General features: G+C 38.1%; 1 protein-coding gene across 1 annotated transcript in view; it reads right to left on the bottom strand.

The window, feature by feature from the left end:
• The window catches only part of prima1 (proline rich membrane anchor 1), a 43577-nt gene extending 19348 nt beyond the window's left edge, over positions 1–24229 (bottom strand). The window contains exons 1-2 of the mRNA XM_073816390.1: positions 23475–24229; positions 22040–22190 (exon numbers count right to left, since the gene is read on the bottom strand). Of these exons, the coding sequence (XP_073672491.1) occupies positions 22040–22190; positions 23475–23567 (244 nt within the window). The 5' untranslated portion in view covers positions 23568–24229. The remainder of the gene's footprint in view (positions 1–22039; positions 22191–23474) is intronic.
• Positions 24230–27341: the final 3112 nt, after the last annotated feature.

Here is a 27341-nt window from a genome sequence, read left to right as displayed (position 1 = left end):
CCCTAATGTAGAGCAGTGGTTTTCAATCCTGGTCCTGGGGACCCACTGCTCTGCACATTTTGTGTGTCTCCCTTATTTAACACACCTGATTCAGATTGTCATCTCGTTAGGAGAGAGATCCATGTGCTGAACTGAGTGTGTCAGATAAGGGAGACATACAAAATGTGCAGAGCAGTGGGTCCCCAGGAGCCCCAGGAGACCGTTATCACTCTCATACTGGTCTCTTACACCAATACAGTCTGATTGCCCAATCACAAGGCTGCAGCATTCTGCTCAACTCCATTTATCATTCCATATCTGAGAGGCGCTTTATTTGGACCATTACACAGCCGTCTCATCCAGAAACATATTAGTGCTTCAGGCTGCTCTACCTTTTCCACCACTTTAAAGTTTGGATGAGTTTTCTCTGGTTGGGAACTGATAGCGGCACCCTGCATTAGTGAGCGGTTTTAATGGTACTTATAAAAATGCACAGGAGAAGGCTAATTAACAAGTTCATTGCCCTCATGAACATACGAGGCTACTGCCTCTTCTCTCTCACTCTGCCTTCCTCTAGATCTTCGTTTCTTGCTTTCCATCACCGCATACCTCACAGTCTCTCTCACTCTGATTGCCTGTCTGTCTAAATACCTTTGAGAATTGAGCCACAGATTCAGATCTGTTCTGAAACTCTAGCTGTTGACGGTCAGTATTTGGGATTGACAACCACATTTATTAATATCTTTAAAACTGTTGGGATTTGAAGATCAGGGTAAATTTAACTTATGTTGTCTTCTGGGAAACATGTAAATATCTTCTGTAGCTTCTGAAGGGCAGTACTAAATGAAAAAATATATATATTTAGGCAAAATAAGAAAAATGTACACATCTTCATTCTGTTCAAAAGTTTTCACCCCCGGCTCTTAATGCATTGTGTTTCCTTCTGGAGCATCAGTAAGTCTTTGAACTAGAGGGCTGCATTGGGATTGGGACCCAACGCAAATCTCGCGGGAGCGGGCAGTTTGAACTTTGCTGCGGGCGGGAATGGGCGGCTAAAAAAAGCACTGCGGGATCGGGATGCTCAGCGCGCTTTGCGTTAGTGAGGAAAAAAGTCTTGCACTTTTTTCAGGATACGGAGGTATTCCAATAAAGTAAAGTGCAACTCCATTCATTGGACAGCTTAACTTGTTTTTCAGGGGGATTTCGAGAGGGGGTTTCGGGAAAACCTGTCCAGTTTTCTTCCGTCCACTCGCCTTTTTCCCGTTGTTTGGGCTGCCCCGCAGTGCCCCCCCCTCTTCCCTCGCCCGATGCAAATCCGTTCTGTACTTCTAACAGCCTGTCTACGGCACAACGCGCTGGATTAGTCTGTGTGTTGTAATGAGTGGCGCGGCGCTCCCTCCTCTGGCTGCATACGGCGATTACGTGAAAAAAAGTACTTGAAGTCGGTAGCCTAAGCGTTTTAGATGTCCCCGATAGCCCAGGCTAATATTCCCTACCAGTGTGTCAGAATACATGCATGCCAGGGAAAGAAACAAACATGAATCTCTTTAATAACAGCAATACAAATACGTTTTTTCCCCTGCGGGACGGGAGAAGAGGCAAAATCAATGCATTTCTATTATCGTGCGGGAATAAATTCACAGAGTTTTGCGGGTGCGGGCGGGAGTGGACATACATATTGCGGGAGCGGGCGGGAGTGTAACACACACGTTGCGGGAGCGGGCGGTAATGGTCAGAAATTCGGCGGGCGCGGGCGGGAGCGGGATGAAGAAAACAGTCCCGCGCAGGGCTCTACTTTGAACCTTCTGTAATTGTTGCATATGAGTCCCTCAGTAGTCCTCAGTGTGAAAAGATCTCAAAATCATATAGTCATTGTTGGAAAGGGTTCAAATTCACAAAAATGAAAAACGAAAGAATTTGTGAGAACTGAAGGATTTTTCTGAACAACAGTGGGCAGTTTAACTGTTCTGGACAATGAACTCATGAACAACTATCACTAAACCATTCAGGTAACAACACAGTATTAAGAATCAAACATATGTAAACTTTTGGAAAGGGTCATTTGTATAAATTCAACTATTTGTAAATGTCTTTTATGTGAAATATCATATTCAGGTCAGTACTACTTAAAAAATAACATGAATTTTGTATGATCCCTCTTATTTTGCAGATTCTGCAAGGTGTATGTAAACTTTTGATCTTAACTGTATTACCCATTACATCAACATCAGCTGGTAATCATAGATGAATACTAAACTAGATGTAGTAGATGTTTTCAAAACTCAAAAATCATAGTTAAGGAAGAAAGGTTTACCATTCTTACCAGTTAAGCACTGGCTCCAACACGAGAATCAGCATTACTTCAATGGAAAAGATTCCTGGTACACTGTGACACTACCCTGGAAATCCAGAGGTCTCGCGAGAGCACAATTTGAATTGTCTCTGCAAGACACTCTGGCATCGAGCAATGATGCAGGTTACTGCAATACGTAAGCAATTGTGGGAACCAATCAAATCGGTGTATCTGATGTAGGCGGGCCAGAGGCGAGCTAAACTGATGATGACAGCACTGCGACGTTCGAATCATAGTAAACTTTGAAAGATCGCTGTCGCTACAGATGAACAACAAGTTGTTTGAAACGGCTTTGGCCGCTACAATGAACGAGTTAGACTTGGCTTTCCATATAAAAGAGGAACAGAAAACCGAAAACTCGAATCGTTCCTTTGCAAGAAGGACGTTTTTGCTGTTTTGCCGACTGGATACGGCAAGAGTTTAATCTATCAGTTCACGAGTTCACGCTTACATATAATTAGCCGGAGAATAGTAGTGCATGTTTGGCGTGCTGTCCGGTGAAGGGCTCCGAGCTCGGGAGTGGCCCCGAAACCCAGAGTACGTTACCCCCCAATAGGAGTAGCGAGAACTCGGAGTGATGAGATGGGGTGGTGGACGGTTACTGATAAACCATCGAGTGAATTGAGGTGAGTCAGCTGTATTTAAACCTATGGCGCTGATTGACTTGTGATGTTTACGTTAAAGGTTGTATCAGCGATTTCTAGCCTAAAACATAAGTGTCAATTTCAGCTTACCTTTCTTCAGGATCCGCTCGCTGACTGCCCCATAAATTGTCTGTGAAAAAACCGCGTCTCTCTGGTCAGCCTAGGGTCCGAGATATGCCAAAAAAACAATCGGTACTACCAACCTTTCCACACAAAAACAAACAGTGTTCCAACCAATCAGCGTCAGGGATTTGGTGTTGTGGACGTTCGCTCCGCCTCCCTCACATCCCTGCACCAGTAGGAAAGTCCACAACACCAAACCCCTGACGCTGATTGGTTGGAACACTGTTTGGTTATCTGTGGTGTGTTGATAGCGCCGATTGTTTTTTTTGGCATATCTCGGACCCTAGGCTGACCAGAGAGACGCGGTTTTTTCACAGACAATTTATGGGGCAGGCAGCGAGCGGATCGTGATGAAAGGTAAGCTGAAATCGACACTTTATGTTTTAGGCTAGAAATCGCTGATACAACCTTTAAGCATCTGACGCGCTTCTCCCGAACTTTGTTAATGAAACATCATTTAGCTCTGCTGGTAGCTAAGCGTGTATTGTTGTGATTGGTCGTGGCGTTATCCAATTGCGTGCAGTTAGAGTTTCAAATGCATGCTTGGTGCCGCCCCTCGAGTTAGGCAGTTTTCATTGCTCGATCCCAGACCCTTAATCTTAATAGATTAGGGTCTGGATTTTTCCAGGCTACTGTGACACTGTTACATAGGGCTGGGCGATAAAACGATAACGATATATATCGCGATAGACAAGAGATCGATATCAATAAAAAATATGTTCGATAAAACGTTCGATATTTTGTATTCTTTGTCGGCCGCCCAGCCCCCCTTTAACGTCCAGTTAATTTTATTTTCTATATAGCGCCAGGTCACAATAGAAGTAAAGGTTATCTTTCCTACAGAACGGGTCCTTGTTGTTGTATTAAACAAACTAAATAGCCTTATGTTATTAATCTTATTTACACGACGGCATGTCATTTCTGTCTCTACATGATCGCGCGTTTACAATGTCTCCTCACAGACGGGATCGCGGACTCCATTCATAAAAAAGGACTTTACTATAGGGCGGAATTCGTCGATTTTTGGATCAATAAATCAAAAGTTGGTCTGTTAATTCATTCCGATCGCGATATGGACTAGTGTCTGTGAAAACTGAAATGCAAAAAGACCGTTTCAATAAGTATCCTGCGTGTTCCGTTTGCCTCTGTGTATGAATGGAAGAGACGCGTTTTATTTTCACTACACGCATACTGCACACGTGACGCTAATTTTTGGCCTTTGCATCTCATATGAACAGACAAACTCCAATAAATAGTATACATCTCCAAAGCTGCTGTGATTGTCACTTTTTGTCAGTTTTACCGTATCATTAGTGAAACTAGCATCATTCATACTGTATTACACACTGAAACTTCACGGCAACCTGTCAAAATAAAAGTACGGTGTAACAGAACAATCTTGTATTACTTTGTACAGTATGTAGGTGTTTATATGTTCACATTTAAATAATTTACATAAAACAATATATATGATAAAAAATAAAATAAAAAGAGTCACCACTTAATTGTTGAGAAAATACTATTATTATTAAACCTTTTTATAACTGTATATAATTTTTCTCCTATGTATTAATTTTAACAGTAAAGCTCCGATTATCTTTATTTTTAAAAATAAATCAGTGATTTTGCTTTCATTTGATTATCAGAAAAATTAAAACAAATATTTCTGAAAAAAGCAAAAGATTGTAGGGCCCTATTGTTCAAAAAGTTGAAAGTTTTGGACTTATTTTTTCACTGAAATGAATGTTTTCGTTATTACACAAAGTAGGCTAAAGTACCGGGAAAGATGTAACGTTGGCTACTGGCAACCAGCAATCTGTGCAGAAATAAATATTATCAGCCAAGTACTTTGCAACAACCTCTGACCTGTGGTCAAGCAGTACTTCTGGGCCATACATTAGCTTGACCATTCACTTCATCGACAATGAAATTGTGACTTTAGACTTATGTTTACATTTTAATTATTTGAGTTTTCCATGGTTGTTGACATTTCTGTCTTAATAACTGAGGGGATTATGATCAGAGGAAGGTTAAGTTTAAAATAAAAATGTTTGAATGTAATATATTTTTCTCCTGGTCCTTATTTTAAATGGGTCATAAAAAAATCAATAATTATCGATATCGACCGATATGAAACACTGATATCGTGATATAGTTTTCAGCCATATCGCCCAGCCCTACTGTTACACAGTAGAAATACCACAAACATCACTCTGTTATTTCTCATTATTCTCACAAACCTCCCATTAATTAAAAGGAGTGAGGTATTAGCCAGGCGCTTCGGAGAATAAATCACTGAATAATTGTCCCTTGGGTCGAGACCAATGCATCAGCAACTTCATGTGGGCTTCTCTCTTGCCGTTTATCATCCTGATCGATGCACCCAAGCCTCACTATTTTGAACGGACGGAAGAGACGCAAACACGGAAACTGTGGAAATAATTCAACAGAGCAGAAAGTAACTCCTGTATTGATTACAAAGTCAGATTCTTTACTGATGAACTACGGCACACCCGGAAATCAAAACACATTATAAAGAAAGCAGAAAGCCTCAGGGCAATGGGTCTAGACGAGTGCAAAGATGACCTTAGTGACCTTATTTAAATGTCAAAGTAGACTTGTTTATTTGTGGATGATTACACATCTGTAATACTTGCATTAAAACACCATACAGTATGTGATTTTATTTTCTCTTATTTCAATATAAAATCTGTCTGCTTGTAAGATTCTCTGTGTCCTCTGCCCATGCTCTTTGTCTGATAACTTAGAGCAAAGAGTGAAATGACTAATATTTGATAATGAGTGTACTGTCTGCCTGGAAGGTATGTCCTCAGAAGACTCCTTAGTCTCAAATGGCCCAACACATGCTATGTGTTTACCGAGAAATGATGGCTGCCCCAAAGAGATGACCCCCAGTGGCAAAGAGCGTCTAGCTTGAGCGAACTCAATAATTGGACCCTTGTGCATCTGTAGGGAATGCATGTAGGGACACTGTGATCCAATAAGGAGGTGTTTACACTCTTAAAAGGATAGTTCCCCACAGAAAAGAAAATTCTAAATCATTTACTTATCTATGTGTTGATGCAAAAGATACAAGTCTCTGTACATTTTTGTTCATACAATGAAAGTCAATCAGTCCATTAAATGAACAAAAACAGACACATTATTCTAAAATATCTGCTTAGTCAAAATAGTAAGTCAAACAGGATTGGAACAACACAAAGATGAGTTTTCATTCCAAATTACATGACAAAAATTGTAGTTAGTAACATAATCCATTACATTAGACATTTTATGTAATATAATCAGGCTACTTTTTAGATTACTTTTGAGCCAACACGTTTATCACATTGATTTAAATAGGATTATCTTGTACCATATTGATATAAAAAGTAAGAATATATATTGCATTTGTTGTTGTTAACAACATAAAGTGCATTAAACATTATAGAAGTAGCCAAAAATACATCGTATGGGTCAAAATGAAACATTTTTCTTTTATGCCAAAAATCATTATGATATTAAGTAATGATCATGTTCCATAAAGATATTTTGTATATTTCCTACCGTGAATATATCAAAACTTAATTTACGTTTAGTACTATGCATTGCTAAGAGCTTGATTTGGACAACTTTAAAGGCGATTTTCTCAGTATTTTGATTTTTGTGCACGCTCAGATTCCAGATTTTCTCACAGCTGTATCTCAGCCAAATATTGTCCTATCCTTACAAACCATACATCAATGCTTATTTATTTAGCTTTCAGATGTATAAATATCAATTTCAGAAAATGTACCCTTATGACTGCTTTTGTGGTCCAGGGTTACATATTACATCAAGGTTTCCCAAGCTAGTGTTTGTGAAGGAGCTGCAGGGGGTTTATGTGTTTAATAAAAAAGATAATAATTAATTAAATCAGAAAAAATTGTTAACTTAAAATATTTTAAAATCAATCAAAATTAAGAAAAAAAAACATACTAAAAATTAAATATTGTTATATTTGTTTACCTGTATGTCATGTGACCATAACTGATGTCAAAAAACTAATAAACATGCAAATGGTAAACTTAATTATTAAAATATTTATTTTAATCTAAATAATCTACAGAGTGATAATTCAAATAAAAATCAATGTGTGTATCAGTAGCTGATGCAATGTTGAAACACTTCTTAAAGGGGTCATCGGATGCCCATTTTCCACAAGTTAATATGATTCTTTAGGGTCTTAATGAGAGGTCTATAACATACTTTGGTTAAAATTTCTCAATGGTAGTGTAAAAAACACTTTTTACCTTGACAAAATTAGCCCTTTTTAGAACAAACTATTCTGTTGCATGTTCCTTTAAATGCTAATGAGCTCTGCTCACCCCGCCTCTCTCTGTTGTGGGATGACGAGCCGTAATGTTTACTTCAGCCGCATTTAGCTGTGAAACTTGCTAACTAGCACATTATTAAGAAAGGCCATTTGCAAAGATGCATAAAAAACCCTTATACTCACTTCTGCTGTGGGTGAAGCTGCATCACGAATGATTTGCACGAACATAGACGCATGTGTAGATCGGGATCGGCGCTTTCCTTTCAAAAAATGAAAGTAACGTTAATCCTCTGTGTCTTCAGTGGCTAAGATGTCGGGAGCATATGACGACTGTTATGTTCATTATTACTATCAACAACAGAACACCTCAATCACTCAATTAGAGTCTTCCTTTGCATCTGAGTTGACACAATGGCGATCGGAGTCTGACTATTTGAGCTTGGTGAGGGCGGGTCTAAGGTAAGGTGCTCATGTCAACTATCGTCGGAGCGGCCTCTGTCGGTGTGTCGTCACACTGACAAGAAGCTGAGAATGACCTGATTTTAAAAAGGGGATATTACTTTTAAAGATAAAAATACCAACAACATGTAAAAGTGAGTTTTGCATCCGATGACCCCTTTAAACCTAAAATGATTTCTGTAAATCAGTGGTCAAATGCTGTGTCGCCAGCTGAGTAATGACTGATCTTTGTGTGAATTTGACAAAACTTGAAGACTTTCTGAATGCATATAAGCAGTAGGCCATTTTAGAAAAAACAATTTAAAAGATGAAAAACAGGAGTTAGGGAGAATCAATAAATTATGAATAATTTATTGCAATTGTTTAAATAATATATGATCGTGTAATCCATAAAAAGTAACTGCAGCCTTATTACAAGTATTTTAAAATGAAATTTAATCTAATTACAAGACCTAATTTTTGGAATCTGATAACTTAATCCAGATTACATGTAATCAGTTACTTGCAAATGCATCCCTTAGGCTGCAAAATGTAATCAATCAATGTTTAAACAGCTTATGCACTTAAATCACTGGACATAATGTGCATTAGCTCATTAAAAGTTTCACCAGAAAAGTCTTGTAACATCCAACATTAAAAGCATGGATGTAAAAGTTTGATGCGAGTACCTGTAACTTGTATACTGTGAATAGCAGTGTCTCCTGTCTGTGATAAAGAAGCAGCAGACAGATATCAGAGGTTCGGCCTCATGAAGGCAGAGCAAACCAGGCCTATTAGATTAGGCTATTTTTGTACCTGCTCTCCTGTTTAATGGAGTTACATGGCTCTGGATTGCCTGGGCAAAACTGATTTTAAAATAAGATGACTGACAGGCTGCCAGATATAAAAAACAAACAATAATTCCATCTGACTTGAGCTCTGCACATTTTTTTGGTAGCCTGCCACAGAAGGAGCAAAGTCAGGGACTTTTAAGTAATTTACGAGAATTTTCAACTCCAGACTAATTCTTACCGCTCAGTTAGAGTATGGGCTCATCATTTTTTTATTCTCGCTCTCTCCTCGGTTGCAGTACCATCTGCTGATTCCCTCGTACTTGAATGTTATCAGATATTACACAAGCAAGAAGTGGCTTTGATTTCACAGATATTTAGATGCCTTGGATTTAACTGAAACCCCCACTCTATACCTCACTTCTATCCACAGACCTCTTGCGTTTGATCGCAAGCGCAGGTAGGGAGGGCCTCCGTTCTTCTTCTACACTGGGAAAGTCTGCAGGCAAAGGGAGGGAGCAATCGTGGGCCTCCATCCCTGTGGGCGGCTCATCCACACTCATGACAAAGTGCATCCGAGCAAAGGTCAGTGCAGAGCCTGCAGGCAACTGCTGCTTCCCCCATCCTACCTAGTTAGTCATACTCAAACAGGGAAAACATCACTCCATCATCCAATGACGATGAGTGCTGAAATGAAAAAAAAAAAAAAAAACTAAGAGAGTACAAAGATGATTCAAAAGCTGTGGGGGTGTGGAAAGCTAGATGAGACGGTGAGGGTGATCGATGAAGGCGACTCTCCAAAGTCTCTGGCACACATCCTAAAGCCCTCTTTAATTAAAGCTAGGAGCCTGGTGCAGGGCCAGACCTGCGAGCACGTCCTGTCCGTTCGGTTGAGGGGATGTGGTGGAGCCAGACCATGACTCCTGACATTCCACCACAACTCCTGACATTTGCCAGCGGCATTGGGCTGGATGCGCAAGAGGAAGATCACGAGCTAGAAAGAAACATTACGTGACTTCAGTAGTATCTTCTGTTCTACACATGCAATGCTTTTATCAACCATTTCTTTATTTGTATATTCAAAACACATTATTTGTGTGTCTTAAAGTAACTTTTATTACTCAGGATTTACACTGTGTTGGATCATCATAATAGTCATTGACTTTTAATTTTCGACTTTTAATAATTTGCTTGCTAAATGTTCCAAACAGCTCGTGCTACAGCGCTGAAATCTAATCCCATCCAGATAGGAATGTCTGTGGATATTTTTCATAACACTTCTCCTCATTTACTTTGACCTTTGGTGAATACCGTAAGCTAATTTTCTCATTGTGCAGCTTGGTGCACTTTCATTATGGATTTAGACCTTTTGCCAAGTTTCTGAGTGAAATAACAGTTGGTCGTTCGACTGCCTGCTGGCATCCCATCCAACATAAAAAGCTAATTAAATCAATAAGGAGAGCCCGATCGCGGAAGCTGCTCAGAATGGCCTCTGTAGTAGTAGTTGACAATTCTCGCCTAAGTGAATTCCTTCCTTTAATTATATACAAGTGTTATAGATAAATTCAAACACATTCAGACAATAGACCAACCTGCTTTATAGTAGTAACAACAGAGATCCCAATTCCACCTGAAGCAGTATATGTAAAGATACTTGCACACCGAGTCCAAAAATTTTGTGTTTTTTCGCATTAGTCATCTTAAAAATTTGTTAAAATTTAAAGAAGTAGGTTACTCCCAGAACAAAAATTTACAGATAATTTACTCACCTCCAAGATGTTCACGTCTTTCGTTCTTCAGTTGTAAAGAAATTTAGTTTCTTGAGGAAAAAACATTTCAGGAATGTTCTTCATATAGTGGACTTCAATGGTGTCCCCAAGTTTGAACTTCCAAAATGCAGTTTAAATGGCTCTAAATGATCCAAGCCGAAGTAGAAAGGTTTTATCTAGCAAAATGATTGGTCATTTTCGAAAACAAATTTACAATTTCTATGCTTTTTAACCTCAAATGCTCGTCTTGGTAGGTCTGTGTGAACTTGTTTTTCCGGTTCAAGACAGTTAGGGTATGTTGAAAAACACCCTTCTCATTTTCTTTCCCAACTTCAAAATCGTCCTACATCGCTGCAGAAGTACCGACCCCTTGTTTACAAAGTGAACATACAAGAAGATCAAACGCCCTTTACAAAAAAAAAGGTAAAACAGTGATGTAGGGTGATTTTGAAGTTGAAGAAGAAAACAAGGTGAGAGTTTTTCGACATACCCTAACTGTATTGACCCGGATTACACAGATTACGCATGCACATCGCAGAGACGAGACAAGACAAGCATTTGAGGTTAAAAAAATATAAATTGTCAATTTGAAAATAACCGATCGTTTCACTATAAGACCCTTCTACGTCAGCTGGGATCGTTTAGAGGCCTTTGAAGCTACATTTAAACTGCATTTTGGAAGTTCAAGCTCACAGGCACCATACATATCCATTATATGAAGAGAAATCCTGAAATGTTTTTACTCAAAAAACAATTTCTTTATGACCGAAGAAAGAAAGACATAAACATCTTGGATGACAAGGGGGTGAGTACATTATCTGTAAATTTTTGTTCTGGAAGTGAACTACTCCTTTAATGAATCCAAGCAGTGAGGATGATTTTGTTGTCTTCTCTCTTTTTAAAAAGAGAAAAAAAGAGAAACTTTTGGGTTCATCCAATCCTGAGACTGCGTAGAGTGGAAGAAGAAATCCACCTCTTTATCAAAGAGTTGCAAGATTACCGCGAGCGATTTTGATAGCGATACAGGAGCCACATATTAAAACTTCCATGTACCAATTTATTCTGACCTTTCGCGTTTTGTGCTGCGAGACAAAGTGGATCAACTTGTCAGAGGCCATTCTGGATTTTGCCCGTTGCTTGTACAGTGGCCTCTCAAAGTACTTGTTAGGGATGCGAATAATGCAGAAAATTTAACCCAATCAGAATTTATTTTATGATGGACGAAAATTACGGAGGCAGTGTGTAAACGTTATTAGGCCTGTCACGATAACAACTTTTTGTTGTGCAATATATTGTTCCAGAAATAATTGCAATAAGCGATATTATTGTCATTTTAATACTATTTTATGCCACTGAATAATGCAAGAAGGCCTACACACTTTCAAATGACAACAAACTTTTAATTCTTAAGAATGTTTAGATTATGGAAATTAAGTATCAAAATATTAGATACCTTGAAAAACTTGAATAAATAGTAAATAAACTTTTTCTAATGAGAAGTGCAAAGTAAAGGTCGTTGCACACTTTCGTCTGAAATTTTTGCATGTTAAAAAATTAATGCTACCGCATGCTGCAGCAATCACGTTTACACACTGCCTCCAAAACTTTCATCCGTCAAACAAAATTTGGATGGGGTTCGATTTTCTGCAAGTGGAATGCAAAAACATGTGACATTAAATTTTATGTAAATATAATCACTAAAAATGATTGAGGTCATGTACATATATTGTGAGAAAAGGCCTAAGGCCTAAACATGGTTGCCGTCATCTGATTAGGGCTCCGACATGCTTCTAGTTCTCCTTTACCATACTCAGGTTTAATTATTGTTATAATTTTCTACACATTTAAAGTCACAATGAAACACTAGAAGCTATAGATCTTTACTTCCATTTGAAACGGCTTATCGAAAATCAAAATCAAATGGGCAGGGACTTGATTCTATCCATCAGTTGTTGATTAGATTTTGACTGTTGCACTCAAATGGAGGCAGATTAGAATACAAGCTTGCAATTGATTGTAGAAAAGGGGCACAGTTTAAGCAGACCAAATGATTGGAAATATCCGGCATATATCGCTAATTGATTATGACATTTTGATTTATAATTACATGGTAAAAAAAAAAAAAAACATACATAGGTGAATCACTCACATGCATTTAGAAAATGTCATATAAGTGATTATAATATCAAAACAGTTGGATATTAGTTTGTAAAGTATACAGTATCCTGAAGTAGGCCTATTCACACAGGTGACAAAACAACTCAAAGACATGACACAATGTACAAAGTACATAATATTAAATCTTGATTCTAATCATGGCAGCGATTTGTTTTATCTCCAGCAATAATGCGCACATTCCAGATAGCACTGTTTATAGCAGTGGTTCTCAAACTTTTTTGGTCGCGCCCCCCTTTAAACCTTTAAAAAAATCTGGCGCCCCCCTCCCAAAAATACCTATCCCACCTAAGAGTAATAAATGATTATACTAAGCTTAATGAAAAATTAATGCTTTCTTAGTTAAAAAAAAAAAAAAAAAAATGCTACAGGAGAAAAACACATGCAACACTTGAAATATAAAAAAAAGCACAGGGAGAATAACTGTTATTATTATAATTCTGTATGTTATTTATTTATTCATATATATATTTTTTGTAGGATTCATGCTGTCCTAAGGCATAGCAGGGCTTGAAATTAACTTTTTTACAGTGCTACCACGTAAAAAAAGTTTGAGCACAAAAAAAATATAGGAGCACCCAATTTATTTTTAGTAATGTGTCGATCTTGATTCTTCATGGCTGATTCTGGTTGCAGATGTTTTACAAGCAAATGGGCTGATTCTGAAAGCCTTTTTTATATTTATTTTACGCCTTAAGCAAGGGACAGGAATTAATTAAAATATGAGTACATGAACAAGATGTTTATTTTCTCTATTATAAGTACAGCCATTTAAATTAGAAGCCCTGCATTGAGCTTTTGAATGACCAGCACCTGCCTGGGTCTGTGCGAATTCATCTATGGTTTTCTCTTCTCTTCCACACACCGATCCATCTCCCGTTCATTACATCCTTTGGCTGTTTACGTTTATTTTTCTGCTGATGGCCCGCGCCCCCCCTGGCGGGCGCGCCCCCCACTTTGAGAACCACTGGTTTATAGCAACAGTTTTAAAAGCCCAATATGTTACTCCTACATGGCACTTTACCTACTACCTTTATATAATAGGTTTTACTTTGTCTTTTCATCATATAGGATTAGTTCACTTCCAGAATAAAAATTTCCTGATAATTAAATCACCTCCATGTCATCCAAGATGTTCATGTCTTTCTTTCTTCTCTCAAAAAATCAATTATAATTCCGTGACTTTTCTCCATGTAGTGAACTTCAATGGGATCCCAACAGGTTGAAGGTCCAATTTGCAGTTTCAATGCAGCTTCAAAGGCGAATCGATCGGTCAATTTAATTTAAAAATATATATTTATATAATTTTTAACCACAAATTCTCGTCTTGCACTAGCTTTTTTATGTAATCACCTTGCATAATATAATGCATGAAGTCGAGCTAGTACAAGACGAGCATTTGTGATTAAAAAGTACAGAAATTTTTTTTACAAAATGACAGATCGTTTTGCTAGATAAGACCATTATTCCCTTTGAAGCTACATTGAAACTGCAAATTGGACCTTCAACCCGTTAGGTCCATTATATGGAAAAAATTATAAGTGTATTATATTGAGAAAAATCCTGGAATGTTTTCCTCAGCAAGACATCTTGGATGATATGAGTGAATTATCAGGAAATGTTTATTCTGAAAGTTAACTAATCCTTTTACAGAGTCCGCACCTGTTTCGTATAGTGTGCTGTATCATAAGATAGTTGGCAACAAAAAAATCTGAAAGGTAATTAAATGCCTAGTTATGATTTATATTACATTTCTCAAGTACAGAAAAAGGCACACTACAAATAAAACATTCCAACTAAATGCAAAGTGCTGCATCATGAGAATCGTGACCAGCCTCTCTAGTATGTAATTAACCTAAACTGGAAAGTATTAATCAGTAGTGCATAAAAAAAGCTTTATGGCCTCCCCTTCAATCTCAGACTATTTGAGGGTCTTGAACTTATTTGCAGCTTAGAGCAGTGTCGTGTACACGGAGCAACTGCGTGGCTTTCTGCCAGTGATTGTCAATCTGCTAATGCTCCTAGATTACCAATGTCCTCTCAAATAAGACAAACTGGATCATGGGGAATCAATCCATGTAACATTAGCAGATAGGCTCGACAACACATTGGACAGAGGGGAAGGTGAATGTATGAGTGTATGAATGTATGAGTACTTTATGCCAGGTGAATTTCTCAATTTCACAGTCAGCGAAAATGTCAGTGAGTGTTACACCCCACATCCTTCTGTGCTATGGTCCAGCCATCAGACAGCGGACAAGATCTTGTGAGTATGCAAGGTAGCTTTCCTCCAGTGTTTGAAAACATATTTGAACAATAACAAAAATTTAAGAATATACACACACCTCACCTGTAATTTCTACTGATTCACTGAGAAATAACACAAAACAAGGCACTATAATAGTTCATTGTGAATGTGAGTGACCATGTTAGCCTTGCATGGTCACTATCATCTAAGCGTGCCGATCTTTAACTGTGTGATCTTTGATCATGAACCTATTGTCATGCATTGTTATATAATGTAAGACAGTGAGACTGCCTTCTCACTGTGCAGGACAATTTTACACTTCTGACACAGCAATTTTCCCTATAGCAAGCTATCCTACTTGCACACATATGAATAATTCAGAAGTGTGATAAGAGGAAAAGATTTTCTGCAATTGGTCACAGTGTACAAGCAAAAACATTGCCTGGTATCTAAGAAATGTGCCGTCACCTGCCGTGGATTCACCTGATGGGAAGATACGGAAAGACAGATTTGTTTCGCTTTATTTGCGTTTTGTGTTACAATGTGTTTTTGATTTGGCTCCACTTAATTACTTCCTAAGACGCTGAAACGCTTAATTAATGTTGACATGCTTTGAATTAGCATTAAACAGGCAGATACACTTGCAAGACAAAACAGCCCTCTGGACAGGGAGACATTAGCTTTGCTTTTTCTCTCCTTTACTTTGATTGTCAGAAGGGGAGTCAAGCCGACAGGCCCGGAGGGAGAATGCCTGACAAGAGGAGAGAAGTACTTGCCGTTTCAAAGCTCTCTGTGTTATCCTGTTGTTTTAGGCAGCAACTTTCTGCCTAGATTAAGGAATAACATCACGTTACACAAAACAACTAGTTCAGTGAAGTTTATGTAATTGTTTATGGGAAGAGTAGATTTATTAGGGATAAAAACAAACCTTAATCTGAAGATATATACACTCTAGAAATGCTGGGTTTTTTTTTTTTTTACTGAAATGCTGGGTTCAGCCTTTTGGGTCATTTTACTGGGTTGTTTTTTAACATTTTACCCAGGTGCTGAGTAGTTTTTCTGCACTCTAAAAATGCTAAGTTATTTTTTTAACCCAAATGCTGGGTTCAGCCTTTTGGGTCATTTTATTGGGTTGTTTTTAACTTTTTTACCAAAGCGCTGAGTAGTTTTTCTGCACTCTAGAAATGCTAGGTTATTTTTTTTTAACCCAAATGCTGGGTTCAGCCTGCTGGGACATTTTATTGGGTTGTTTTTAAAGGGGTCATCCGGTGCCACATGCACTTTTACAAGCTGTTTGAACAGAAATGTGTGTTAGGAGTGTGTGTACACAACCACCCTAGAATGACAAAGATCCGCCCAGTAGTTTTCTTTTAATTTAGTAAAATAATTTACCCCTTCTCATATCGAGCCGTTCTCAGATGCCTGTCGTTGTGGTGTAACACCGACAGAGGCCGCTCCTGCGATAGTTGATAGACAGCAGTGTTTTAGCATAGACCCGCCCCGAGTGTAAAATGACAGCACTGAGGGAATGTGACCGCCGATCTGCCTAAATGGGTTAATGTTTACACGAATAATTTCTCACCATACAGCTTTATAAACGAGGGTCAGTATAAAGCTTAGCTTTGTAATGCTAGATGGTTTAAAACGGAGTCTGTTAATGATTAAGATGTAACCTTAACGCAATACCTGCAAACGTGTTTACAGCCCGCAACTGCACATGAGTAAAGACTTTAACACTCACATTTATGTATTTCAATATAAGGACGGGGTAAGTTATGTTAACCGATCACTTTTTTGCTCTTGTTCAATCAGCTATGCCTCAGTAAACACACCGCGTTCGTCTCTTTACCACAGTAAACACTGTAAACACACCGCGTTCAGCTCTGTACCACAGTAAACACACCGCGTTCAGCTCTGTACCACAGTAAACACACCGCGTTCAGCTCTGTACCACAGTAAACACAGTAATCACACCACGTTCGTCTCTTTACCACAGTAAACACAGTAAACACATCGCGTTCCTATCTCTCTCAGTACGCTACCCTGCCAGTACATATAAAGATAAATCAAAGTGACATTAAGTTTACTAACCATTCAGACACATCCAGTATAAGCCGTAATTGCCGAACTTCTTTGCAGGTGTTATCTTGTTCCACCCCCCCCCCCCCCCCCAAGTGCAATTTTCCCCCAAACTATACAACTATACCCTTAGTCAAAGTATATTACAAACTTTTCATTAGGACCCTAAAGCATCATATTAACTTGTGGAAAATGGGCATCGGATGACCCCTTTAACATTTTTACCCAGGTGCTGGGTAGTTTTTCTGCACTCTAGAAATGCTAGGTTATTTTTTTAACCCAAATGCTGGGTTCAGCCTGCTGGGACATTTTATTGGGTTGTTTTTAACATTTTTACCCAGGTGCTGGGTAGTTTTTCTGCACTCTAGAAATGCTGTTTTTTTATTAATCTAAATGCTTGGTTCTTTTATAGGGTTGTTTTTAACATTTTTATTCAGGTGCTGGTAGGAAACTTTCAGAATTAATTTATTATTGTATAAATAGTCACATATTTCCTTTTTTTGTTTAAATATACATCGAAGCTAATGTCTGCTTGCAACACTAGCCTTCTACAAATGCAGCATTCACCGGATCCACACTCAAAGCGAACGATGTACCGGTGACACCATGGAGTTTCATCTTCTGCCAAACGAATGCGTGACTAGAGCATAAACATGACGCGACTTCACTGTTATATGTAACAAAGTTTCTGTGTACTCCACTGACTACAATAGGAGCGCTACTGATCTAGTGTGCCACTGTTGCAGCTGTGGACGTGTTATGCGTTTGACGGGTTGAAACTTAAATGTCTGACAGACAAGAAGGCACAAGGTAAAGCTGTGTTTGATGTAACTTTTCAAACATGAATATAAGATAAGTCATGAATATAAGTCATTAAAAAAACTGGAACAGTCAACTGATAGCAGTTTTCTTCCCACAGATTCCCATTGACTGCTCTTGCTGCTCCTGCCATGTCCTAAAAAAAATTTCATGAAATTTCATGATTGTAAAAGACTAACGTGACATTGAATAAAAAAAATAGTTGTTTATGAACTGTTCTAGGTTGCCGAATAACCCAGAAATTGTTATTTTTAACCCCGCATTTTTTTTGAGTGTGCTAAATATTTAATTGAATGATATAAAGACACAAAAACCAAGAAAGGCAAAATGAATATTGTCTTCATGCTATGTCAAATAACTGCTAAATGGCAGATTAATATTTTTTTTTATTTAATTTAAATAAATGTTTTAAAGTTAACCTTTAAGTGCGTGTTATATAATGACAAGGGTAATGTAAAAATAGAGGAAATCCCACGCTCCCCTCAAACATCATTTTGACTGACATGTAGGTTAGCACCATAAAAATAATATCAATTTCTTCATACCTTAAGGGAAAAGCCTGCAAAGAAGGGCTCTTAGGTTACTATAATTTGTCACAATGGTGATCTTAGTGTCTCTGAACACCTCTGTGAGGTTAGCAGACTTAGCCATGTGTTTCTGACTGCCACGCATGCCCTTTTTTGGGCTTAAAAGAGCATGTTCTTTTCCAAGAGCCCAGGAGCAATTCCATCTAATCTACTTCCCCTCATCTACATCCTCAGCAGTTGTGCTAAAAATAGATTCAGACTAATCTCGAGATAAAATGTGTACACTTTGGTAATATTCTGGGTTCAATCAGTACTATGCGTCCGCTCCAATACAGTTTATTATTCAGACAATACAATACAGTGTGGCATTATCCATTTCTGGATAAGAGGATAAGAGGATGTGTGATAAATGGGCTGCTTAAAAAAACATCATGTTGCTTTATTTGTATTAATCTGGTCTTTTTAGTTTGATGAAATGTCAATTACTACTTAAAGAATCTGTTTATCCACTAGGATGCTTCCGATTTTCAGCCAAAGTCAAACTTAGGTTTTAATCCTACTATTAGGTTTAGGGTGGTAGCGCTTCTTATTGCAATCATGCCCTCTGAAGCCGCCTTTCCTTTTCCACAACTAATACATTCCTCAGTTTAAACCTTTTATCGCTGCTTCAATAACGACAGGTGTGGGAGTCCTCATTAAACACAACTTCCTCATGAATAATTTTAATAAGCTAATGTTAAAGCCATTTCACCCCTAAAGGCAAAGCCTGTCACCAGCCTTCAATTGGTTACTTATCAAAATCGCCTTTTACGGTTAAATCCTCAGCGCTCGCGCGGTTGTTAATAGCTATGTTGCATTTCGCCCTCAAAACATTTCATGTCACAGTATGAAAACATAATATTAAAGGTTCTCAGGCTGTTCATGCAAAGTATTGATTTAGTTTGCTTCATATCTGAAGATGTAGCAGGCATGTATGCATGAGGCAGGTATTGATGCATAGCACATACTAATGTATTCGTCATAAATTCTTAAATGTTTTTTCTCCAAGAGCTTGCCGTTGTTGTGAGAGTACATTACTCAGAAGGCTTAAACTCTAGAGGCAGATTGATTTCACAACCCTTTCAATGCTGAGGCCTCATTGATCTGGCTTTCCTCAGCGCCTGACAGGGACCCCTGATGACAAATCTAAAATTTCCACCTCCTGTAATGAAGGGGATTGAGCTTTGTGTCAATTGCAAACAGCAACATAGTTTCCGGCCACATCCATTTCTCAAACCGGGAGGTGTCAGGAAATGAAAACTGTTTCAGCAAGAAGGGCAATCTATTAAACGGCTTATAAGCTACCTTCAAAACGACAGCGACAAAATCTGATTAAATGAACTCGCCTGTCTTTCTGGCAAAGCGTGCAGCCACAGCCAATTCATTCATTTCGGGGGATTGAACTCACTGCAGATTCTGACAGCATGACACTGAGATAAAAATCACACTTGTTAGAGGAAATCCTAGATTGCAAGATTTGTGTTTGACGCACAGAAAGGTACACAAACACCTACTTTCGAGCTTACAATCTGTAAACATTTGCAGAGGTCAAAATTTGCCAATGTTATGAACCATTTGCTAACCATAGTTTTCACATGACGTCACAGTCTTTTGGGAATGCCCGTCTGGAGGGCAAAACAAGGCTTTCTTCTGCTGCCAGCCACTTTGTACTAAGTACTAATGTACTAAGACAGTGATATTAAATAGTACTCATGTTCTTGATGATGCCTACTATATACAGCAGATGCACCCAGAATATAAATGCAACATGCCGGAAAACTATTTAAAGAAAACACTTAATGTGGCTTTGAGACGGTGATATTAGAGGACCAAACTCAATACCTTACCTTATTAATAAAACATACTATGTCCAGGCAAGCAGATGATCCCAGAGTATGAACCAACACAAGTTTCATGTTCAGCGTTTTCCTATAGAAAACCATTATAGAAAGAAAACCCTTTATATGTGACCCTGGATCACAAAACCTGTCGTAAGTAGCAAGGCCCGGTATGTTTGTATAGCCAACAATACATTGCATGGGTCAAAATTATTGATTTTTGTTTTATGACAAAAATCATTAGGATAAGTAAAGATCATGTTCCATGAAGATATTTCGTAATTTCCTACTGTAAATATATCAAAACTTAATTTCTAATTAGTAATATGCATTGCTAAGGACAACTTTAAAGGCGATTTTCTCAATATTTTGATTTTTTGCAACCTCGCATTCTAGATTTCCAAACTTGTACATTGGCCGAATATTGTCCAATCCTAACAAACCATAAATCAATGGAAAGTTTATTTATTCAGCTTTCAGATGACGTATAAAATTGATCTCAATTTAAAAAAAACTCTTATGACTGGTTTTGTGGTCTAGGCCTTATAAATAAGTTTTATATTGAATTTGCTATTTAATATCACTGTCTTAAGGTGCGGTCACCATTAGCAAATCTAGGCAAAATAAAGTGAGCAAAAAAAGTGTACTGTCAATAGCCAAGCAATGTACAAAGCACTGGTCACACATAAGTCACGTTCACACCAAGCAGCTTTCTGTTCATACAATGGTCAAATCAGTCAGAACCTAAATAGTTTTGTTACCAACATTCTTTAAAATATTTTCTTTTGTGTTCAACAGAAGAAAATCAGTCATAGAGGTTTGAAATGACATGAGGGTGAGTAAATGAGAACAGAATTGATTTTTGGGTAAACCATTCCTTTTAAAGTCCCCATGAAATTGAAGTTTTTTGGCTTTTAGTATGACTATGTTAACCTTATCTATAAGCTATTGTGTTTCAAAACAATGACAAAATTCGCATTTACAAGATATAAGCATTTAAAACTTACAGTCCTGACTCCCGCCAATATGGATCAACGATTTTGATGACATCACCCTGCAGCTTCTCATCAAACTTTCTGTCCAATCAATTGCGCTCTAGAATCCGAAAATGTCCCGCTCCCTACACTGTAAATAGACCCTGAAGCTGTGACTGAAATCGGTCACTTATTTTTTCTGTTCGGTATTTTCTGTCCGGTGAATGGCACGTAGTGCACTATATAGGGGATAGGGAACGATTCAGATGGTGTATGATGATGCTTTCCACTGGGGCGAAAGAAGTCTGGTTTCACACTGTGTCACGCAAACCGCCGCAGCGCACACACGCATGCAGTCTGCTCCTGTCCAGAGAAACAATAGCACAAAGCTCTATATGCATGAGTCGGCACAGACCACCAAACATATTGGACCCATTTGAATTCTACACAGCATGGTATATTTTATAGCAATATGAATGAGATTGCAGTGGTCAAATGTGGCTTTGCTGAGCTCAACAACTCAAAGCTGTGATATAAATGAAATGCTGTTGGCTATTTAAAAAAGATGGTGGGACTGCTTGATATGTCCTGCCCTGTCTTCCTGTTTCAGTTGAAATTACGTCAACACAGAATAACACTGCATGTTTCAAAGCACTTCAGTGGACCTTTAAGCCATGCTTTATAACGCCCCACTGTTTTTAGTGATTGAAATACCTTTGCAGGTAATCTATATGGATATCAAGTGCCTAAAACTTGCAGTTTGTTCACAAATCTTTGTTTTAAATATTTGTGGCTTGAAACAGATGGAAAACTGACAGGCTTGAGATGCAGTTCTATAGATGTTCAGTCCTCCGGGTCTCCATGCCAGTCACGTGACTGAAAACTATGAATTAAGACTGCAGAGACATTAGAGGGTTGCACTACTCACCAGTTGGAGCCAGAAGCCTTGGGGGTGGTGGAGGAGGGGGTGGAGGGGGTAACGGTGGGTAGGGCCTACACTGGCATGGCAACTGGCAGCTCCCTTCCAGCGGTGCCACTGTGGTTCGGGAGCATGATTTCTGGAGCTCCCCTCTCGCAAACTAGGGTGAAAAACAGTGCACAACTTAGATTAATGCGTTTGTCATTTTCATCATCATGCCATGTGTAGAGCACGGCGAAAACTGCAATAGTAAAATGAGATTTTCTGCAATAGCCCTTGGAATTTACAATGAAGAGAGCATCACAAGCACTCTCTCGTATTTTCTCTCTGCACGCTGGCGAATGGGAGCTCCCTCCCACTAAAGTGGAGAATGAAGGGTGTGTGGAGGCTGAGGTCTCCCAGAGAGAGCACCCACCCACACTGCAGAGCCTCGGACCCCCAGAAGAGTGGGAGTAACGAGGGGTGAACCCTGACACTGCCTCCCCCTAACAGGCCATCCAGGAATCACTTCTACTAGTCTTGTCAGCACCGTTGCCACAGGGGACAGTAGTAAAAGACCAAAAGCCATGTCTCCAGAATTGAACACAGTTCAATATCTATCACTTTAATTGGTGCTGAGAGGAGTGGATGCTCTTTAAATAAAATGTAGTGGATACTATTGCACTGGATTAGTAGTAAATCCTACTATTGTAGTAATACTAGATGTGTGAGGTCAAAATTTGTGAACCTGGACCACAAAATCAGTCATAAGTCACACAAGTATATTTGTAGCAATAGTCAGCAATACATTGTATGGGTCAAAATGATCGATCTTCCTTTTATGCCAAAATTCATTAGGATATTAAGTAAAGATCATGTTCCATTAAGATATTTGGTAAATTTCCTACTGTAAATATATCAAAACTTAACTCTTGATTAGTAATTTGCATTGCTTAGAACTTCATTTGCACAACTTTATGGGCAATTTTCTCAGTATTTAGATTTTTTTGCACCCTCAGATTCAAATAGTTGCATCTCAGCCAAATATTGTCCTATCCTAACAAACCATACATCAATGGAAAGCTTATTTATTCAGCTGATAATGATAATGATAGATAATGATAAGGATATTTTACTTTCAATCATTAAGGTCTTTAAAGTGAAATCTTCCTCAACTCTCCCAATTCTCTAAATGTAAACATACTGATTAAACTATTATAGGTTAAAGACTTATTATTAAATATTATATAAATGCCATAAATGGTTTATTAGTTGTCAGCTGTATACAAATACATAATTAGATATCTAAATAACTAGATATATTCAATATTATTTGAATAATTGTTCAATCTAAGCGCAGCAGAGAATCACTAGTGACCGTTATGCACGTGCGCATCCGCGACGCTCAGTTATTGAACCTGACTATGAATTATTATAAACGACTAAAGTGCTCGGTCCAACTTACCTGAAATAAGGGAAGAAACAGTGAGAGAAAACAGTGACTTAACAAAAACGGCAAAAAACCCAAACTGAGCGGCAATAAATTTCGGATAAACATTCCTCTTCTGTCTCTTCACAGTCCACCTGGCGAGGACGCGAGTCTGAGGCGCATAAAAGTCATTTATTATCCGCTTCTCAAGGCTTACCAACGATGTCTTCCCCGAGTTTGAGCAGATACGGTCTCTGAAACATTCTCGTCCAGTTAAAGCAACAATAATTGGTGACATGGAAGGGTTTGGAGCGACATAGGAAGGACGCTAGCGCTGTTTCTAAGGAAAGTTGTTGATCCTCCACCGTATCCACCACACAGGAGTTGCAAAGCAAAGTTCTCTCCGTGCGCGATTCTGTGTGAGTCGAGAGCTGAATCGGGATTCATTTCTTGCCAGGCATGATGAGATGATGTCAGTTTACGACACAGAAGTTACTGACACGCCACGGAGAACCCACGCTGACGCGGTTAATGGCTCGGACGCCGGTGCTCAAGTAGGTCCCAAAACTGTAGAATGGGGATTCACCTCTTCATTACTTGTACGGCACCACCTGACGTGAAGGCGTCCAGTGAGAGACGCGCGCAAAGATAACGCACTATTATTAATGTGCTCGCCATTTACATTAGCGACGTAGTCACACGTTTTCTATCGCTTCCGGATGGAGATAAAGCGATGTATTCAACGAGGACTCTTAGGGTTACGTTTGGTTAGGTCACGGCGTCAGACAGTGAGCGTGTATTCGGGGCGAGTTGGATGTACTCTGCAGAGTAGACAGACACAGAGCACATGAGGCAGTGAGGGAGAGAGCCGAGGGGGAGGGGGGCAGTTTGCCATCCACAGCTTTTGTTTAGGTGGCAGAATTTTAATTTTAGCTTGCGTGGTAAATTAAAGGACGTTTTCTGTGGATGCATTACCATCCAAATGGGATTTGATTAACAGCGGGAAAATAATTTTTAATTAAGAGACTTTAATAAATGATCCAAATGCGTAGTTCGTCTAATTCTGAAATAGGACATGCAAGCCAAAATAAAGAAATTGTAACTGGCAGTAAAAGTGCCGGAGCAAAGTGCCGTAAAGTCTGGAACAGGAGGTGCGGGTGCCACGCACTTCGTGTCTGAATGCTGATTGTTGGTTGATGGAACAAAAACGTGGGTATTTTCAAATCACAGGTGCTAAAACTACAGTTAAGTCCAATTTAAAGCTGTTTGCTTTGTGATATTACATATTTTAAGTTATTGTTTTTTGCATTAGGTCATGGAGGCAATGCAACATACTATTTAATAACTTCTGTTTGTTTATATTATGTGTGCATTTTCGTTTGTATATTTTCTGTTATTTAAAACTACAGAAACAAGACTTTTGCTTAGTAGGTAGGGCATCTTTTGTACCTAGATGTCAATCACTCAGCTAACATAAAATCTAAATAAATAAATAAATAAATAAATATACCCAAAAATGCATAATACAAATGTGTAACATACATAAACAATATTATTAAATTATATTAGTAAATATTAAAATTGCACCATAAGATCTCAAAAAATGTATAATAAATGCATAATAAATCAAAATAAATAAACCTAAAAATACATATTTTATATACTACCAGTCAAAAGTTTTTGAACGGTAAGAATTTTACTGCTTTTTAAAAGTCTCTTCTGCTCACCAAGCCTGCATTTATTTGATCCAAAGTACAGCAAAAACAGTAACATTTTGAAATATTTGTACTATTTAATATGCTAATTTGCTGTTCAAGAAACACTTTTTATTATTATTATCAATATTTAAAACAGTTGAGATCAACATAGATTTGTTTTCAGGACTCTTGGATGAATAGAAATATCCAAAGATCAAAGGTTCAAAGGGAAATAAGTTATAGAAATTCATAATTTTTAAAACTATTTAGCAATACTTTTATTTAGTAAGGATGCTTTAAATTGATCGAAAGTGATAATAAAGGCATTTAAATGTTACAAAACATTTCCATTTCAGATAAATCTTTTTATTCATCAAAGAAACCTGAAAAAAACTCTACTCAGCTGTTTTCAACATAATAATGATAATAAATGTTTTTGAGCAACAAATCAGAATATTGGAATCATTTCTGAGGCATCATGTGACTGGAGCTTTGAAATCACAGGAATAAATTACATTTTAAAATATATTTAAATATAAAACAGTTATTTTATAGTAAGCATATTTCAAAACGTAACTGTTTTTGCTGTTTTTTAATCAAATAAATGCAGGCTTGGTGAGCAGAAGATACCTTTTTAAAAACGTAAAAAAATCTTACTGTTCAAAAACTTTTGACTGGTAGGATAAATGTATATAGACAGGTAGACAGATAGATAGATAAAAAGATAAGATAGATAGATAGCTGTGTGTGTGTACATATATAAACAATATAGTACCGTATATAAGATTGCGAAAATTTATAATAAATGTCTGTGTGTGTGTGTGTGTGTGTGTGTGTGTGTGTGTGTGTGTGTGTGTGTGTGTGTGTGTGTATATATATATATATATATATATATATATATATATATATACAATATTTTTTTATATTATTATATATTATATTACTAAATATTAATAGAGTACATTATTGAACAGACAATGCATCTATGCCTTGTAGGCATTTTTCAGTCATGAAAAATTAAACATGGCATCAACCATAAGATCCTTATACCTAGTTAAAATCGAAAAAAAGGCCTCACGAATGTCAGTTATATATAGACAGATTATCAGTGAGATCTTTTTTGTAATCTGAAATATAATTTAAGTTTAATTCCTTCTCCCACCTCTTCCTCAAACCGCAGTGTGTGGTGACAGCTTACACTTTTGCAGTAAAACCCCCTCCTTCTTCAGATTTAATTAGACTGAGAAGCCCTCTGATGTGATCATCCTAAATGAGGTTGCTCCACTAAATCACCAAAGCAATAAATTCAACCCAGAATAAATTGAATCTTAATTTATAGGTCTTGTTTTATGGACTGAGTCAGAGTCTGCCAGCACCTCAGACACCATGTCTCCAATGTGTTGCTTCTGTTTAATTACAGCGATCACTCATTGGCTCTTAAATATGAACTGGCGGATATTTTGATTTATTCACTCGGTAAACACCACCAGGACCTTTATTTAACAATCTGAAAGTAATTACAGTAATCTAAAATATTATTTAGTCAATACTTTATAATAAAACCCACCTCCCTGGGTTTACTTTTCAGAAAAGATCAGAAAACCAGTGCAAGCCTATTAGAAATGCAGGCACCATACATGCGTTCTCCTGAGTGCTGGACAAACGTAGTCAATAGGAATCAATGTGAGTGCTTGGTTTTAGTGATAGGCTGTAGTCCAAGTTAATGCCATTTCATTAGTTGAGACATGGCGTACTGCAGAGTAGATTAGAAATAGGAAGAGGGGTCGCCGAACAGGGAGGGCTGTATTCAGACAATAGCTGATCCTACAGCTTGATGCCAGGAAGTCCTGCTTGGTCTGCAGCAGTCCTCTCCCCTGCCTGCTGACCAACCCTAAAGGGTGCTGTAATCTAGTTAAAAAAGAGATTGATGGCTCTGTGTACATTAAGGTAGATCTGTCCGATTGTTCATCCAATTGAGTCCAGGCCATTAGGCCCGTGTTCAATCAAGATGAGCTCACGCTGCTTCTTTTCCTTCCTCTCTGTCTTTTCGATTTGTGTTCCTTATCTCCCGGACTTCAATTCTTTATTTATTCTTCCTCACCTAAAGAAACCCCTAGTCTATTCTGGGCCTTTTTCTGCTGAAGATGGAATTGAATTGTGAATCAAACTGGCTGCAGTAGGTATTCTCTTTGGCAGATTCAATAAG

Source organism: Garra rufa, chromosome 13 (genome assembly GCF_049309525.1).
Source record: "Garra rufa chromosome 13, GarRuf1.0, whole genome shotgun sequence".
NCBI classification, from domain to species: Eukaryota; Metazoa; Chordata; class Actinopteri; order Cypriniformes; family Cyprinidae; genus Garra; species Garra rufa.
Note: the sequence above shows the minus strand (reverse complement) of the source record. Positions and strands in the feature narration are given on the sequence as shown.